At 41.5% G+C, this 15,881-nt stretch overlaps 1 protein-coding gene across 1 annotated transcript in view; it reads left to right on the plus strand.

Moving 5' to 3' along the window:
• The window catches only part of LOC139722649 (uncharacterized), a 43,739-nt gene extending 33,034 nt beyond the window's left edge, over positions 1-10,705 (plus strand). The window contains exons 34-41 of the mRNA XM_071633942.1: positions 620-836; positions 1,438-2,485; positions 3,009-3,209; positions 5,041-5,104; positions 6,111-6,439; positions 7,808-7,924; positions 9,184-9,456; positions 9,959-10,705. Of these exons, the coding sequence (XP_071490043.1) occupies positions 620-836; positions 1,438-2,485; positions 3,009-3,209; positions 5,041-5,104; positions 6,111-6,439; positions 7,808-7,924; positions 9,184-9,456; positions 9,959-10,705 (2,996 nt within the window). The remainder of the gene's footprint in view (positions 1-619; positions 837-1,437; positions 2,486-3,008; positions 3,210-5,040; positions 5,105-6,110; positions 6,440-7,807; positions 7,925-9,183; positions 9,457-9,958) is intronic.
• The last annotated feature ends 5,176 nt before the right edge of the window (positions 10,706-15,881 follow it).

Genomic DNA, 15,881 nt, shown 5'->3' on the forward strand with positions numbered 1-15,881 from the left:
ATAGATTGGTTTCTTAATATCTCGCAAAACGTTAAAAGCTAAATCCTCACCTCAACCAGAACTGTACACACCCTTTAATATAGCGTGCATCAAATAAAAGTCAATTATAATCCAAGCGAGATGAGCTGGTGTGATTTTGCTGTACTCTTGAAATGATGACAGAATATCATTTTCACTGACTCAATGATGGTGTTCTGCAATGCTGATCAAGAGTGACTTTGTTATACTGATGAAGTGGCCCTGTTGATGAACCGATGGTTTTGCCTCGTGCATACCTTCTGACTGTTTCCATTTAACTGGAACTTATTTCTTAGAAAAGAAGCTTCTTCATTCAACTGTGATCCTCCGCTTATGAACACCTGGTATTAGTGATGTATGGGAGAGGGCCAAAAAAAAAAAATCAATTTTTGCACTATTTTCTGTCCCAGTTATGCCCATGTACAGAATTTTAGAGTTGGCAGGTATCCTCGTGGCTGTGATTTAGCCCCACCCCCCCCCCCCCTATTCAAATATTTGCTAGTGTGAAAGGTTTGTCCATGACAGTGGCAGGATAAAAACTGCTTGAGATTCACCCATTGGACAAACTGCCTTAGAATGTGTATGCTTGCCTCCCTGACAGCTGCGACACCCTTGCAAGACTTCACCATCGAGGAGATCACAGAGGAGAGGGCTAGCAAGTGTCTCTCCCGCATCGAGCTCCTCAACAAGATCCGCACGCAGATCCTGCCCCACCCCGAACTCGACGAGCGGCTGAAGAAGTGCCGGCCCAGCATGGAGCTGCCCGACTGGTGGGAGCTGGGTCGCCACGACAAAGACCTCATCATCGGTGTCTGCAGGTGGGTGGCCGCATCATCACCTTTCTGTACTCCCTGCATCATTTTTCTTTGTCAACACTTAACCCGTTGAGACTGAGTCCCGAGTATACTCGGGCAGGTGTCTATGGGAAATGAGTGTTGTAGCAAAATCAGTCCGTCCTCAACGGGTTAAAAGACAATTGCCACAAAGTGATATCATGGCACATAAATTGAATGTGTTGTTTACTTACCAATTAGATGATGATGCAGATGCCAAGTTAGAAAGGTAGTGGGTTTTGTCTCATAAGAGGTGTAATGCTGGTGAATTCTTCTCTGTTGAAACACACCCATTTATGTACGTAGTTGTGTTGATAATTTCCTGTTAGGATTCTTGTAGATGCACACAGTATGAGAAATGTGAATGACTAGACATTTTGATCTTCCTTCCTTATGTGTCAATCAGAGTTTTTGCTGTCTGTCCTGAGCGCACCATAGAAGTGGAGGAAAATGCAACTTAGTTCTGAGGGATGTATGCTATCTTGAGATCGGCAAAACATTGCTAATTGCTAAAAATGTCCCAACCATCTTAGTGATATTACACTGTATATGATTATTTTTTGCCCCCTTCCCCAATGGCTTCCAGGTATGGAATAAATCGACAGGAAAGTCAGCATGCCATGATCAACGATGAGGAGCTGTGCTTCAAGGAGCTGAAGGAGAAGTTCCCTGAAGCGGCTGCTGCCATGCCTCCCCCACCCACAGCCATTAGACAGCCAGGGGCACCTGGCATGCGGTTCGGCCCCTTTCAGCGGAGGCCGGGCCTGAAGAAACCGGGCCCCAAAAAGGGCGTGCCTCGCAAGAAGAAGCAGCCTCCTCCTGGGGCTGCCCCAACGGGCCAGGACGGAGGAGTCGCCGCCCCAGCAGCTGGACCGGAAAACGCATCGCTGGGTAACGGAGAGGTTGCACGTGATGTGAAAAGCGAAAGGACAGGGGAGAATAATGGCAATGTGGTGCTTGGGAATGGAGAAGGGGGTGAAAGGACTAGAGAGGGAGAGCCTATGGTAATAGAAGGGGAAGAAAATGGGGAGCAGAGAGATAGGCTGGGCTTAGCAGGACTAGACTCCAAGCTACCTCTGGACTCGGGGCCAAACAGTTCAGATAGGTTAAGCCAGGGGGGTAACAGCATCGATGAGGATATGGACGAGGGCTTGGGATCGGGCCGCGACGATGATGACGATGACGACGACGACAATGAACCGAAACAAGATCAGGAAGGGTTGCTCAAAGCAGAGAAACTTGAACTTGCCGACGATAGCATGGACGGCTCAAGCAAAGTCTCGGGAAATGAAGATGACGAGGCGTCCAGCTCGTTCGCACTCAAAAGTGAAAACATTGCGAGTAACTACTACCTCGACGATGAGACAAAAGATGGAGTTGGTGCTGCAAACTTCCATGCAGAGCATGCCATGGACAGTGACCACGCTGGTATGGGGAATGAGACGAGGGAAGAGAAACCAGCCATGTCAGTTCTGCAGCAGGTTTTGATGCAGGGAGACAGAACAAACAACATTCCAGGCTTGAAGAGGGAAGATGGCGCATTTATCGCTGGGGGAGACGGAAACAAACCGAGCAGTACTAAGAAAAAGGAGACGGCACCAAAGGTGGTTGTTCCGACATTCAGGTGGCCAAAGGTAAGGAATGGAATACTGAATTCTTGTTTCTGTACAGAAAGATAAACGAGTTATAATGAAAGGGAAAAGATATTTCCATGAGTCACTTCCATCTTAGTGAAGGAATGTTTCAGTTAGTTTATACATGTAGGGTAACATGCTTCCTGAAATAAAATGTATGTGAACATTTGAAATGTAGGCCAACATGCTAGTATGTCTGCAATATGTCGTGGATGAAAGCATTAGCTAGCACATGATGCTTTCCTTCTAAATTCCATTCATTGGTTTATGAGGAATAGTTCCGCTGTAGTTTGTGAGGAAAACTGTCAAACTTTCCAACATTGTGCTGGCTTATTTTAGTTTTCTTCTTTTAGTGACTAACACAGAGGAATGGTTGCAGAGTTGTACCCATTAGAAGTTTAGCTGACAATGCGTGTCAAATGATAAATCAGACAAAAATACAAACATGTCTTTTTACTTAGATTGGAAGTGTGTAGAGCCCCACAAGACTCAGAAATGTTGTTTGGTATTTTTTGTCCACCAGGACCGAGTGATTGTCCACAGACTGGAGCAGCTTAGCCATCTTGTGCTGAACAACGAGTGGCCCGGGCGCAGGCACCACCACCAGTCTCCTGTAGTAGAGCCTGTCTACGACGACACGGATGCGCCGGGCCCCAGGGGAGGACTGGAGCACAACTATGCGGGCGGCATGAGTGCGGGACGGAAAAGGGCTGCCCCACAGCTGGTTAGTGCTCAGGGATTAGTGTCTCTGAAGGAGCTTATCATTAGAAGGAATGTGTGAAAATATTTTGGGGTGCTCATAACCTGACCGTGTACCCGCTTTGCAATAGTTTCAAAATAAGATGGTATCTGCATTACATAAGTAAGCAAGTGAAGAATCTTATTTACTTTATTTTCGTATGGACTTGAAATGGACAAACTTGCACCACCCCTTTTGTATTTTCATCATTTGAGTTACAAAAAAAAAGTGATGTGTTTTTCCTTGGCACAATGATCATATTGATCAGAATCCCTATAGGGCTGGCGATAGCCAGTGGAGATAGGCATGGAATTGCCGACACAAATAGTAGGGCTCACTTAACAGGTGACATTTGACATCTAGCCTAACACGAGCTACTGTAACTATTTCATGATTGTGGAGTCAGCCTGCTAACACTGACTGATTTTCAAGTTGGGGATTATGGCTACTACTGGTATTGAGACAGCACAGATACCATTCTGTGTGTATGTGGATAGAGAGCTATTAGTGCAAATTAATCTGCACAAAGTGTGTGAACACTCAAATCATTCTCTTGTGCTAAACTCATTAAGGATAAGTGTGACTTCCTGATAGGATGTTAACTCTCTTTGAGAGAAATGCAGACATTTGAAATCTGAATAATCCTTGTGATTGACAACTTAAAAGTAACTGATCAGGAAGCTCGAAAGATCTGCCTAGTTTGGCATTAGTTAGTTGGCGATCACAAAAATAAGTGTCACAATTTGATATAATTGATCTTTTTATGCCTCCGCAACGAAGTGGCCGGAGGCATTATGTTTTCGGGTCGTCCGTCCGTCCGTCCGTCCGTACGTCCGTACGTCCGTCCGTCCCGTTTTGTTTTTGTCGATATCTCAAGAACCGTGTGGTGGTTTTACATCAAACTTGGTATGAGGGTATATCCTTGGGGGATAATACTTTGTGTGGATTTTAGGGTCACAGGGTCAAAGGTCAAAGGTCACAGGTTATTTTGTGAAAAAAAAATTGAAATTTCATGTTTTTCTCCATATCTCGCAAATGGTTCAAGGTATCTTCATGGAACTTAGTATATATGCTTGTACCGATGGGCAGTGATTATCTAGGGAAGTTGGGGGTCATGGGTCAAAGGTCAGGGGGTCAAAGGTCAAGGTCAACTCTTCAAAATATCACTACTTTCCTTAAAATGCAATATGCCTGAAGGTTTTTTTTTTTTTAACTTGATGTATGGCATGTATTACCCAATATATATTTTTGGGGAAGTTTCTTGCCAAAAGGTCAAAGGTCAAAAGGTAAAAGGTCAAGTGAAAGTGCTAAATTGCACTTTTTCCTCCATATCTCTAAAGTAACTCAAGGTATCATCTTGAAACTTACATATTTATGCATGTTCAACCTAACAGTGATTCTCTTTGGAACTGTGAGGTCAAAGGTCAAAGGCCAGGTTTAGATAATGCTATTTTCCCATTTGATACTGAAATTATACTTTTTCTCAATACCTTGAAAATTACTCAATGCATAAACTTATAAAAGGGTCAAAAGTCAAGTTAAAATCATCAGTTCCCCAAATACCTGCACTCTGACATTTTAATCATTCATCCAATTGAACCTAGTTCTAGGAAAGTGAACATTCAGCACATTTGTGTCAAACCTGTCATTTTAATATTTTGCCAATTGTGTGAAACTGTCATCACACATTGTCAAGACATTGTACTATAGACCTATTAGGAGAACCATGCATTATGGCGGAGGCATATCAGTCGCCATAGCGATACATCTAGTTTTAATCTGATTTATGTTTCTTTGTTTGAATCTGTGTGGACAGAATCCTGATGGTACAGTCAAAAAGAAGAAAAAGAAGAAGAAACTGATGTTGGATGCACAAAGAGGTGAGCCTTTTGTTTCATTGATTGTTGCATTGTGTGCAGCACTCTGGATGCCTTTTATGAAATGTCTTGTATGCTGCATTCTGGGATACTGTAGTGGAAGTCGAGACTGCTCGTATCTCCTTCCTCGGGCACAACAATGTACCAAGAAGCTCCAACAGCTGTTGAGAGAGGGAGCCATGCATAAGAAACATTCAGTGGCGTAGATAGAGTCTGACCAACTCGGGTTTTTGGCTAATGAGTTGTGATTGGTTAATAGCTCATAACATACTTACCAGATGCCATGTCGTCACCCTAACCTGTATGCGCCACACGGGCTATTGTTGACAAACAAACACACTAAATGTGAACACACTCTCTTGAACACACTCTGTGCTTGGGAACGACCTCTGTGTGGAGAACAATATGGTGCCTATAGTTTCCATGGCCAGACTCTCTATATATGGCACCGGAAATATTGAAGGAAACACCACTACTTTTTGTAAAGAGAAGCTATTTGTTAAGAGAACCAATGTGTTTGATTTTTCCCCTCTCATTACTTAAAGCATGCAGTTAGTGGAACTAAATTCAAGTGTTAGACAAGCACAAAACAGTTCTATTGGCTTGATTAGTAACCTTTTATTGGACTGTTGTGGTATAACTAGCACTCTCCTTCCAAGTCTGATGACTCAGGGGTCTTTCTTGATACACTCACACACCTGTCAAGCTTTTCTCTTGCCTAAAAAAAAAAACAAAAACCACCAACACCCAAACCACACACACACACACAAAATGGATTTCCAACCACCAAAAAAAGTAACGTTTTGAGACAATCTCTTTTCAAGAACAAAAAGCTATCAATATCCCCACTTTCAATATAAAGTAAGAAGCAATTATGTCATTGGAGGCAGTATTTTCTCAAGTTGTTAATTTCACAAATATTGGTCAACTCACAAGGATAAAAACACCATAAGATAGTCCCTGTATACACTAATAAAATCTCCTCTGGCATTTCTATATCTTTATGTAGCTGCCCAGTTTGCTGCCCTCATGCGTCAAAACCAGGCCATGATGGCGGCATTTACTGGCGGTGCCCTTCCTGCAATGAGTGAAAGTCCCGTGGCCATCCCAGCAGCGACTCCGGCACCCCCTGCTCCTCCGCCTACGTCCAACTACCACATCCACGACACTGAGTTCAAGGCAGTGCCGGATTTTGTCAGGGAAGGGCGGGGCCCGGCCGAGGGCAAGGTGGTCGGCGTGCTGGACCTCAGTCGCAAGGGAATGGTCAAGAAGAAGAAGAAGGTCAAGGTGCAAACTGTGAAGGTTGACGGAAGGATAGTCAAACTCAAGAAGCCAGTGGTAAGTTGTCTCGAGTTTGCAGAGTTCAAATATAGAGGGACTTTGACTCAAGTTTTGGTCCACATACACTCTACCTTACAGTTGTACATAGATTGCACTTTGAATGTGACCCCTCTCTCATTCCATTTTATGTGGGCTGTTGCGTAGTGTTGTTTGAAAGTGAGAAAAACCATGGGACTGTTGAGAGAGAAGACATGCCCCCCCAAAAATAAAAAAATAGCTGTCAAAATTGATCATGTTTCATCGTCTGAGAACAATTGTGAGGACTAATGTCATCTGAGATGTAAAGGCATTTTGCATAATAGTGATTCAAAACTAGTACAATAATGTGCTTGATAGCTGTTTCCCTTCAGTTGCAGCATTTTCTTGCATGCTTGACAATGAACTTGTGCTGGTGCTGATGCTCGAGTTCTTGAGTTTTCAAGGACGACCAGACATCTCAGGCATTACAAGCAATCACTGCTAATCTGCCCAGCTTCAGGGAAGTCCAGGCCAGGAAGTTTCTATATTATCCCCAGCAACAATGGGAGTAGTCTTTGAATGTCCAGAGCCGTGGTAATTAGTTGTCTTGGAGTACAAAGGAAGAGGACCCAGTGACCCCCCTCTCCCCCAGTGGAATGGTCCCTTTGTACTGCAAAAGAGACCGCAGTGGGCCACACAAAGCTTCCCCAAGAATGCTGCTCTTAAAGGCAGGAAGCACTTACATTAAGTGTCTCGGGAACCACATTGGAGAGAGTGTATAATAGAAGGGGCATTGTAATCTCAAGCAGCAGCCTGCCCCAGCACTACTTTTGTAGTGATTGTACACTCAGACAGTATGCTCCTCCCCCCCCCCCCCCACACACACACACAAATCAGAGTAAAGCTTATAAATCTGATTTTCTCGACTAGCATGTCATATTCTGAGGAGAGATTCATAGTTGTATTGAGAAAAAGATGGGTTGATTAACTGTATAATATCTCTGCACAGCAGTGCAAGATGTAATCCTGGATTACTCACACATTCGAGCTGCAGTTCGTGAACTTACAATTTACTCACAAAATAAGACAATGCAGATAGCACTTGGTGTGGAATGTGTGTGTACGCTTATTTTTGTGTGTGTGAAATTTTAACCAGTTTTGCAAGGAGCCAAGACTTAAAATGCACACAAAAGTTTTAAATGTTTTTTTTTTTGTTGTTGTTTTTTTTACACAATGGATTGGATGCCCATAAAATTCTGCAAAAATTTTCTGCTGCAAAAATGCTGTTACCTCCAATTCTCGGAAGTTTCATACTGCAAATGTTTCTGTTTTTACAGAAATGTCAATTAAGCAAAAAGAAAAAAAAATTGTCAGCATCTCTTTGTTATTTTGTGCATTTCTTGTCAGGATGCCTCCAACCCACTGGCCAAACAATTAAAGAAGAAAAAGAAGAAGCACAAGCACAAACCTGGCTCAGGGACTGGTCAGTCAACTGACCCTGCCACTTCCACAGCAGCTTCAGAAGTAAGCATGTGATGCCACTCACTCCTCAACTTGAATGTTATTATACAATCCAACCTCTCCCATCCGGACATGTCGGGACTGGCGCTCATCCGGATAAGGGATTTGGCAGGATATGGGAAACTCGATGTTTAATACACCCAGCTGCCTACTCAGTGGTAGCTACATGTACAAATGTATCAATTTTGTGTGAATATGTCACATCCTCATCATCAGCTGCCCCGGGGTGGGTCAGCTGGTCTGCGTTCAGAATTCTCTGATAATTTGCTCAGTGAACGATCGCCTGTACCGTGCCCTGATTTTTTGAAAAGTTTTCTGTCCAAATTCTTGTGGCGATTTGGGGGTACTGGATGTCTGAATGCATGTTATTTATAGATGAAAATTAGATTTGAATGTGTGTTAATTATGTTGGGGTTAGTATGTAATTCATGTGAGTTTGTGTAAGAATTTTGTTTGAGTTTGAAATCCCCTTTTCTCCTATAATTATGAAATTGGAAGGAAAAAAAGAATCATACCCGGATACCGAGATCGCATCCGGATAGTAGAAAGATCCAGATAAAGGGAGGCTGGATAGGAGAGGTCTGACTGAACCCCCATCTAAAAGTAGCTTTGTAGGATGTCAGCATGCATAATTAATGTAATCTCTCTTATTCACATATTTCCATATCCATTTTCCAATGTTATATGATTTTTTTTTTTTTACCATTATGGATAATGTCACATTGGAGTGGCATCTGTTAAGTTAAATTTTAAACTATGTGAGGCTGCTTCACTTTTCAGTTACAGACTTCCTTCAATTCCATTATAGTTTCCTTAAAGGGATAGTACAGTATTGGTGGAGATGAGAATTGGGCTTTTAACTTTTTGTGAGATACCAAGAAACCAGTTATGATATAGTACAGAGTATACCATTTTAAAAGGAATTCGAAGTTTATTTGATGAAAATCGGGTTTGGAATGACTGAAACATCCAAAAACAAAGTAAAACAAAGCAATCGTAATAAAGTGTGGGTCCCACACTTTATTAGATTTGCTCTTTTTTGGATATCTCAGCCATTTCAAAACCAATTTTCATCAAATAAACATTGAATTCCTCATAGAATATCATGCTCTTTCATATTTCAAGAGGTTTCTCATTATCTTACAAAAAAATTTTAGAAACCTGAAATTAGGTCTCAACCAAAACTATACGATCCCTTTAATGTTTAAATGTTTGAAATTAGAGGGGGAATTATTACCTTATTTTCCTTCAAATCTTAACAGTCTCAGGAATCCCAGGAGGACGCTGGGAGAGGCGTGGTCCCAGCACCAACCCTGGGCTCACCCCCGGTCAAGAAACGCAAGCGGCTGAAGAACCCCATCCGACTGGACGAGAACCAGATCACGGGGGAGGAGAAAGTGGGCATGATCTCCCGCGAGTCTGGAAAGAGGCTAGCAGGCAAGCACTGCCCCTCCCTCAATGCCCTGTCAGATTGGCTGGTCAAACACCCCTCGTACAATGTGGCCATGGAATGGGGGAACATTGTCAAGACGAAGGTGAGTTGTGAAGAGTTTTTTTAAAAATATTATTAATTAGAAAAGCAACAGTGTCTGAAAGGGATTTATTGACACTTTTAAGGCCTATCGTTCAGTGATGAATGCTTGTATTTCAAGTCCATACACAGTACCTGCTTTCAGTAGTGAACACGGAACCGATGCATTTAGAATACGTGCCCAGTGCATTGCTATGCTGTATTTTGTGTCCTTTGTACATTCCTTCATTTAGTTCCTATATGCAAGTTTATCATGTATTTCTTGTTGATTCCAGGCAACATTCAGTGATATATGCTTGTATTTACTTTCTTTTTTCTGAAGCTAACTAGAGTCAAAATGTTTCTTTGATTTGGCATCTGACACAGTGTTAGCGGTCCAGAAATTCATAAATTAACTAACTATAAAGAATATCTTGGAAATTGTGCACCATAAAATCATCTTCAGTTAATTTTAAGTTAATGGTGTGAATTTAAGTGTTTTGATGTTGTTTTCACTTCTCTCCAAGGGCTACTTGCGTGAGGAGCTGAGGGATCGTGTAGCAACCAGCAAGTCTCGCCACATTCCCATCAAACCTGCCCTGACAATGGCCAGTGGCATCACTCCCTCCCCAACCCAACTGACAATAGGCAGACTACCTGGGTCAAAGGTCACTATGCAAATTGGACAGAACACCCTAGGAGGTATCACCTTTCCAGCTACTTTCTCTGGTGTTGGGATGGGGCAGGTGGTGTCCTCCCCAGGGGTCGATATGTCTTCTCCGGGAATCAGTGTCTCTGCCCCAGGCATCGTGCCAGGTCAGGAAGTTTCACCCAAGAAGAAAAAGAAGAAGACGGCAAGCTCCTCTCCACAGGTCGCCACCGTAAAAAAGAACATTCTACCACGGACGATAACAGTGGATGCGTCGGCAGCCAGCCGCCTGGCCGGAATCTCCCCGTTCCTCCTGCCCAACACGGGCAACGTGTTCTTCTCCCCGTTCCTGGCCCAGCAGGGCGTGCTGCAGACGCCGGGCAAGACGGTGAAACTGGCCAGCACCGGAGATTCGTCTCCCGGGGCAGCGACGACGGGCCTCGTCGTCCCCACCATACAGGTGGTGGGTGCTGCGGACAAAACTGGCAGGAAGAGGACGCATTCGGAGACCGTGGATGGAGCCCAGCAGAAGAGTGAAGCTGCACAGGGAATGGACAGTGATGACGATTCAAGTGATGATGGTGATGAGGGACAGTTGACTTACGATGGAGCAGTTGGTGTATGATGACAGTCTCTCCCTGTCCTGTTGCACATCCAACATTAGTTTGAAATCAATTCTCTTGCAATTTGGACAGGTTAATTTGTGTACAAATGGAACAATAAGATTTAGAAGAAAAAAAAAATTCTTTTGATGTGTACTAGGACTTATGGCACATTAAGTACTCCAAAAGGCTGTTTACATCCCTAGGTAGACAAAATTTGGTGTGTGATCCGTCTATCATATATGTAGTGCTTGCAGAGGATGATATACAACCCTGTCATTAAGTTATGAGTATATAGTCTCAAAGGGTTTTTGGTTTGTTGTTGTTGTTTTTTTTTATTGCATTTCAAAATACTTTTTTTTTTTTCCACCAGTGTCTGTCATCTGCACACAACTTTGAACATGTTCTGCTCCAGTCCACATACTCTCACACAGTTACCTTGGATAACAATTATGAGTAGCACCTGAATAGAATAATGAACTGGAAGATATCTTGATGAAATGTTCTTACAAAGGGTAGAAAAATGTAATGACATGGCCTTGGTGTAAGCCTGGCACTTCCCACGAGGCCCTGGTGCTGGAACTGTCGGCCTTCTGATCATCCACCCTCCTTCATGATCCCCCTCTCTCACAACCTTTTAGCAACAAAATACTGACTGGTGTTCCAGCAAGTCTTTGACGATCAGAGCAAAAAGAGATTTGTGTGGTGTTGTGTTGTGTGCAGTAAGCAGGGTGATTTCAGTGCACTCTCGGCTGTGCTTGTCCAAAGTTTCAATCTTTACAATATCCATCATACAATGTATAATGATAAAACTCACAGTGTGTATTTGATATCCCACAACTGTAACCGCTTTGCTGTGAAGATATGCTGTGACTGTTATTTATAAGCGTACAATACTTTTTAAGCTTTAATTTCAATGTATGGTATCACACCCATTTGTCACAATGGCGTCACATCTCCAATGTCAATGATAAATGCCAGGCTTAGTGAATATTCAGGATCCAAGAGTCCTGTTATAAACTTCTACAGCTGCATGTGGGTGGACAGGAATAATCTTGGATATATTATGGGCACTGCACACGCCATGATTTTTGCGGGGGTTTCATTTTCACAAATTTCTCCCAAGTCCGCTGATATTTGTGACATCAACAATTCACAAAAAGATATCCTCTCGTGACAGGTGATATACAAAGTATGGTGTTTTCAGTGTGAAAAGTGATGATACTGAATTGTCTCAAGTCGTGGATTTGCGAAATATTACGCTCAGGAAATATGCATTAGACAGTATTTCCTGTTCATTCACATTGAAACTAAACTCTGGTAAGGGTTTTTTTTATCTCAGTTGTAGTCTTTGTTGCTTAATATCTTGATTTAGCAGGCAAACCTGTTTTAGCATTTGGTTAATCGTCATATCTATAGTAAAGGGAATTTTTTCCCCTTGCAGTGTAAGGCCGTCATTGAACACAAAAGCGCATAGATAGGAAGACAGCCTGAGCTTACACCTTCTATCAGTGTATACTGTTTCTGATCAACATCTACAATATTTCCTAGTCCCCTTCAAAGTGTAGTACAGGAGAACCTTGATATAACAAGCTACACAGGACCTATGAATTTCCTTGGTATATTGAGCATCTTGTTATTTCAGGGATAGATATAGAATAGTATAATAAATGGAATGGGACCTGCAGAATTATCTGTTAAATCAGGAATCTGGCTATGTCTGTCCTGGTTATAACAAATATCCATTGTGTACCTGGGGTACCATTTCTCTATTACACTCTGAAATGCTACAGAAATATCTGTAAGGTTTTTATTATTAGTATCATGTGTAAGCTAGTTTGCCTCTTTGCTTTAAGCTTTGAGAGGTGTTCTGAATTGGAATCTTGAAAGGGCTTTGCAGAAAGTCTTCAGCAAACACAGTATTTTCATTTTAATAATGAATAGACTAGGGAGCACTGCTGCACTTTGAAGTCTCATTTTTTTTTTTTTTTTTTTTTTGGGGGGGGGGGGGGACGGGCTAGTTTTTTTAATTGTTCACTTTACAAGTGTTGGAAATACATTGCTCCATGTATTCTGTTAAAATGTACCAATCATGGCTCTTGTCATTGAGAAGCAGAACTGAAGTACAAACAAGTTTTTCAATTTTGCTAACAATTGTGAATTTTGAATATATATGTGTACATACAAATAAATTCTTTGTTATCACCTGCGTGCAGAATATGATAAGTCATGTGAGGATTATATGAAATACAGGAAGTATTCCCTTTATTTGAATATCTGAACTCCATCATCTGAAATGTGTCATTCTTTTGTGTTGATTTATATGAAACTGATAGCGATTATCTGGGAACGGAGTGCCTGAACCTCTAGCAATGCAGAGAGATGGCAAACATTGATTCTCTTCATGTGAGGGTCGACTTTGGGGGAGAACTGTGCATGCATGTTCACCTGTTCCATATTGAATTTTGAAATCCCCATAGACTTGAATACGCAGGCCACCAGGTTCCCATAAGGAATGGGTTAAGTGCAATTTCTATGCAACATTTACATGTAAAAAGGGGCACTGTGATTTATGTCTTTGGTGGCCAGGGAGTCTTCAGAGGTTGTATATTGTGGTGGTCAGTATATGTTTGTATGGCATGCATGTCTGTTAGTATGGGGGGCAAATAGCCGCATATTGCACACCCCTAGCTAGGAAGTCGGTTGTCGGGTTTAGGTGACCAGAAATGACCAAAGCCTTGAGATCACCATAGGCTTCATTCACATTTAATGGAAACAAACTGAGTTCATGAGGTCACTCCAAGTAGAGCTGTGTGTTTCTAGTGGGGTTTAAAACAAAAGAATGAAAATCATCCAATAGGAAAATATGGATTGTCCAGTGTAACACAATTTCATGTGGAAACTAAAGTGTGTGGAAAAAAAAGGTGTGTTCATGTTAAGTGAATAATATATGCATGTTTGTGTTGATGTGTGGATTGCAAAATGTCTGTTTATCTTTATTTAACCCTAAAAGGGCCGGGGGGGGGGGGGGGGGGGATTCTGCCCCCCCCCCCCCTCGACATTTCGCGCTATAATTCTGTAAAGCGAGAAGGCCTCGTCATGAGACTTCTTGACTTTCTTCATTCAAGTCTCGCGCAACTTTTGAGACCAAATTTGCAACGTCCGCGCATACTTTTGTGAAGCCACGCCCATTTTTGTAACGGAATGTCGCCCCAAAACGGGCACAATTTTGTGATTTTGTGTACATTTCCTATGGAAAACAGTGCTCTGTCATGAAAGTCATAAAACCCTGATTATTTTTACAATTAATCACTTTCATTGATTAATTTTGTGCTAATTATGGTAGAAAAGTGGTCAGTGACAATTTCCAATGAAAAAACAGAAGAAAACAAAAGTTGAAAAACAAAGAAATACATAAGAAATTCTGAAAACAATAAAATACATAAGAATTGAAATGAGTTTTGGAAGTTTTTGTGATGTACAATTGGTGGGGCGGAATCCCCCCCAGTCTGAGCATAGGCAAAAAAGCCCGGCCCCTTTAGGGTTAAGGCTCAGCTCTCAATTCATGGAAACTGTCAAATAACAATTAACAACATGGTTCATTCTATACATATGTAGGACTCGACATTAGTGGTGACCGGGAGCCACTAGAAATTGATCCTGGGTCACCAAATTTCTCGTCTGGAGGCCCTATTAGGCAGCTAAACTTCAAAGTGAATTTTTACATTTCCTGTTATGTTCAGCCACTACATTAATTCTTTTTCAGGCCACCAAAATTTTAAATTCAGAGATTTTAGTTCCTGAATGGGTCAGCAGAGAGAAAAAAAGAAGTTAGTGTGGAGCCCTGCAATATGTACATTCATTCATATACGTATACATATATTAACTATGATATCCACTATACAGGATACCAACCTTTTTTTTAAACTGTGTTTTTACTTTTTTTCAAGGTACTAAGTGTCTTTTGCACCCCAAGCATTTTACTACAGTGGAATGACAAGACTACAAATTCCAGTATAGGAGTCTAGACTACACACTGCATTGGACATCATACGTGTATTCCAGCATTGTGCGAGGCAACTCTTGAGCTAAGGCTAGTTTTTATCCTCTGTGCAACTGCTGTAGATGTTTGTTTTCAAATTCATGTAGTCCCTCCAAACAAGTGAAAACGAAGAAAAAGAAGAAAATTATAAAGCAGACAAGCTAGCAGGACATGAGAATGATCATGCAAGGGAATAAATAGACTCTTTATATTTTATACTGACAGTTCATGCAGATCATACCTTTCTTATTTTGTATCCCTGCACAATGACTGTACACAGCCTCATGCGTAATACACTGTACATTCACACATACAGATGCGTAAACAAATCCATATTTTTCTCTTCCAAAACCTTGAGAATAGAATAATGTATAGCTGATTTCTATTGGATGGATAGCAAAAATGTCAAAAGGAAAAAAAGAGTGAAGAAATGAAAGAAATTGGCTATATTTACACACTTTCAATTCACATACTTTCAATTTTTTTTTGTAGCCTAATCTTTGGTTGATTTCAATGATAATACAGCATAATTCACTTTGAATATATAGGCCCTATAAACAACTACATACGATCTGCAATCAAGAGAATCACAGAAACAAAGCTTCCTCACACACCAATAATCTCGCTTTCTGAGAAGTGTATTATGGTATGGCCATCTGTAATGTCAATTTGCAGAAGATAAGAATATAATTTTCTTGAAAAGCATATATATCAACACGTTTAATACAAAGTATCTGCATTAGCAGAGAGATGTGCTCCCACCCCTCAATTTCATATGTTGCCAGTTATGTGTAAAAGCTCATCTTCTGGCATTCCATGCTGATAATATGATTTTACCATCTCAAGTAAAATCAAACACACAGCGTGGTAGAATTTACACATAAAATTGGATATGAAATAATCTGAAGTGGTTCCTGTTGGTTAATTTAAGTAGAACACACAAACCCCAAAGAATCAATTTTTGGACGATATGAATAAAGTTCTGCACCTATAGGCCTGCATTCATTTTTCTTTCAACATGAACAACATCAACAACCATCATTTAGTTACAGGTACATGTACACTGTATTACAAAACAGTGAATTGGGATAATCCATTTTCTCCCTGTTTTGATGCCTCCCCTGCCCTCGAAAAAAAACCCCTAACAAACAAACAAA

This window comes from Diadema antillarum, unplaced genomic scaffold (assembly GCF_040938485.1).
Source record: "Diadema antillarum isolate AM-2024a unplaced genomic scaffold, OU_Dant_1.0 scf00000169, whole genome shotgun sequence".
Classification (NCBI taxonomy): Eukaryota; Metazoa; Echinodermata; class Echinoidea; order Diadematoida; family Diadematidae; genus Diadema; species Diadema antillarum.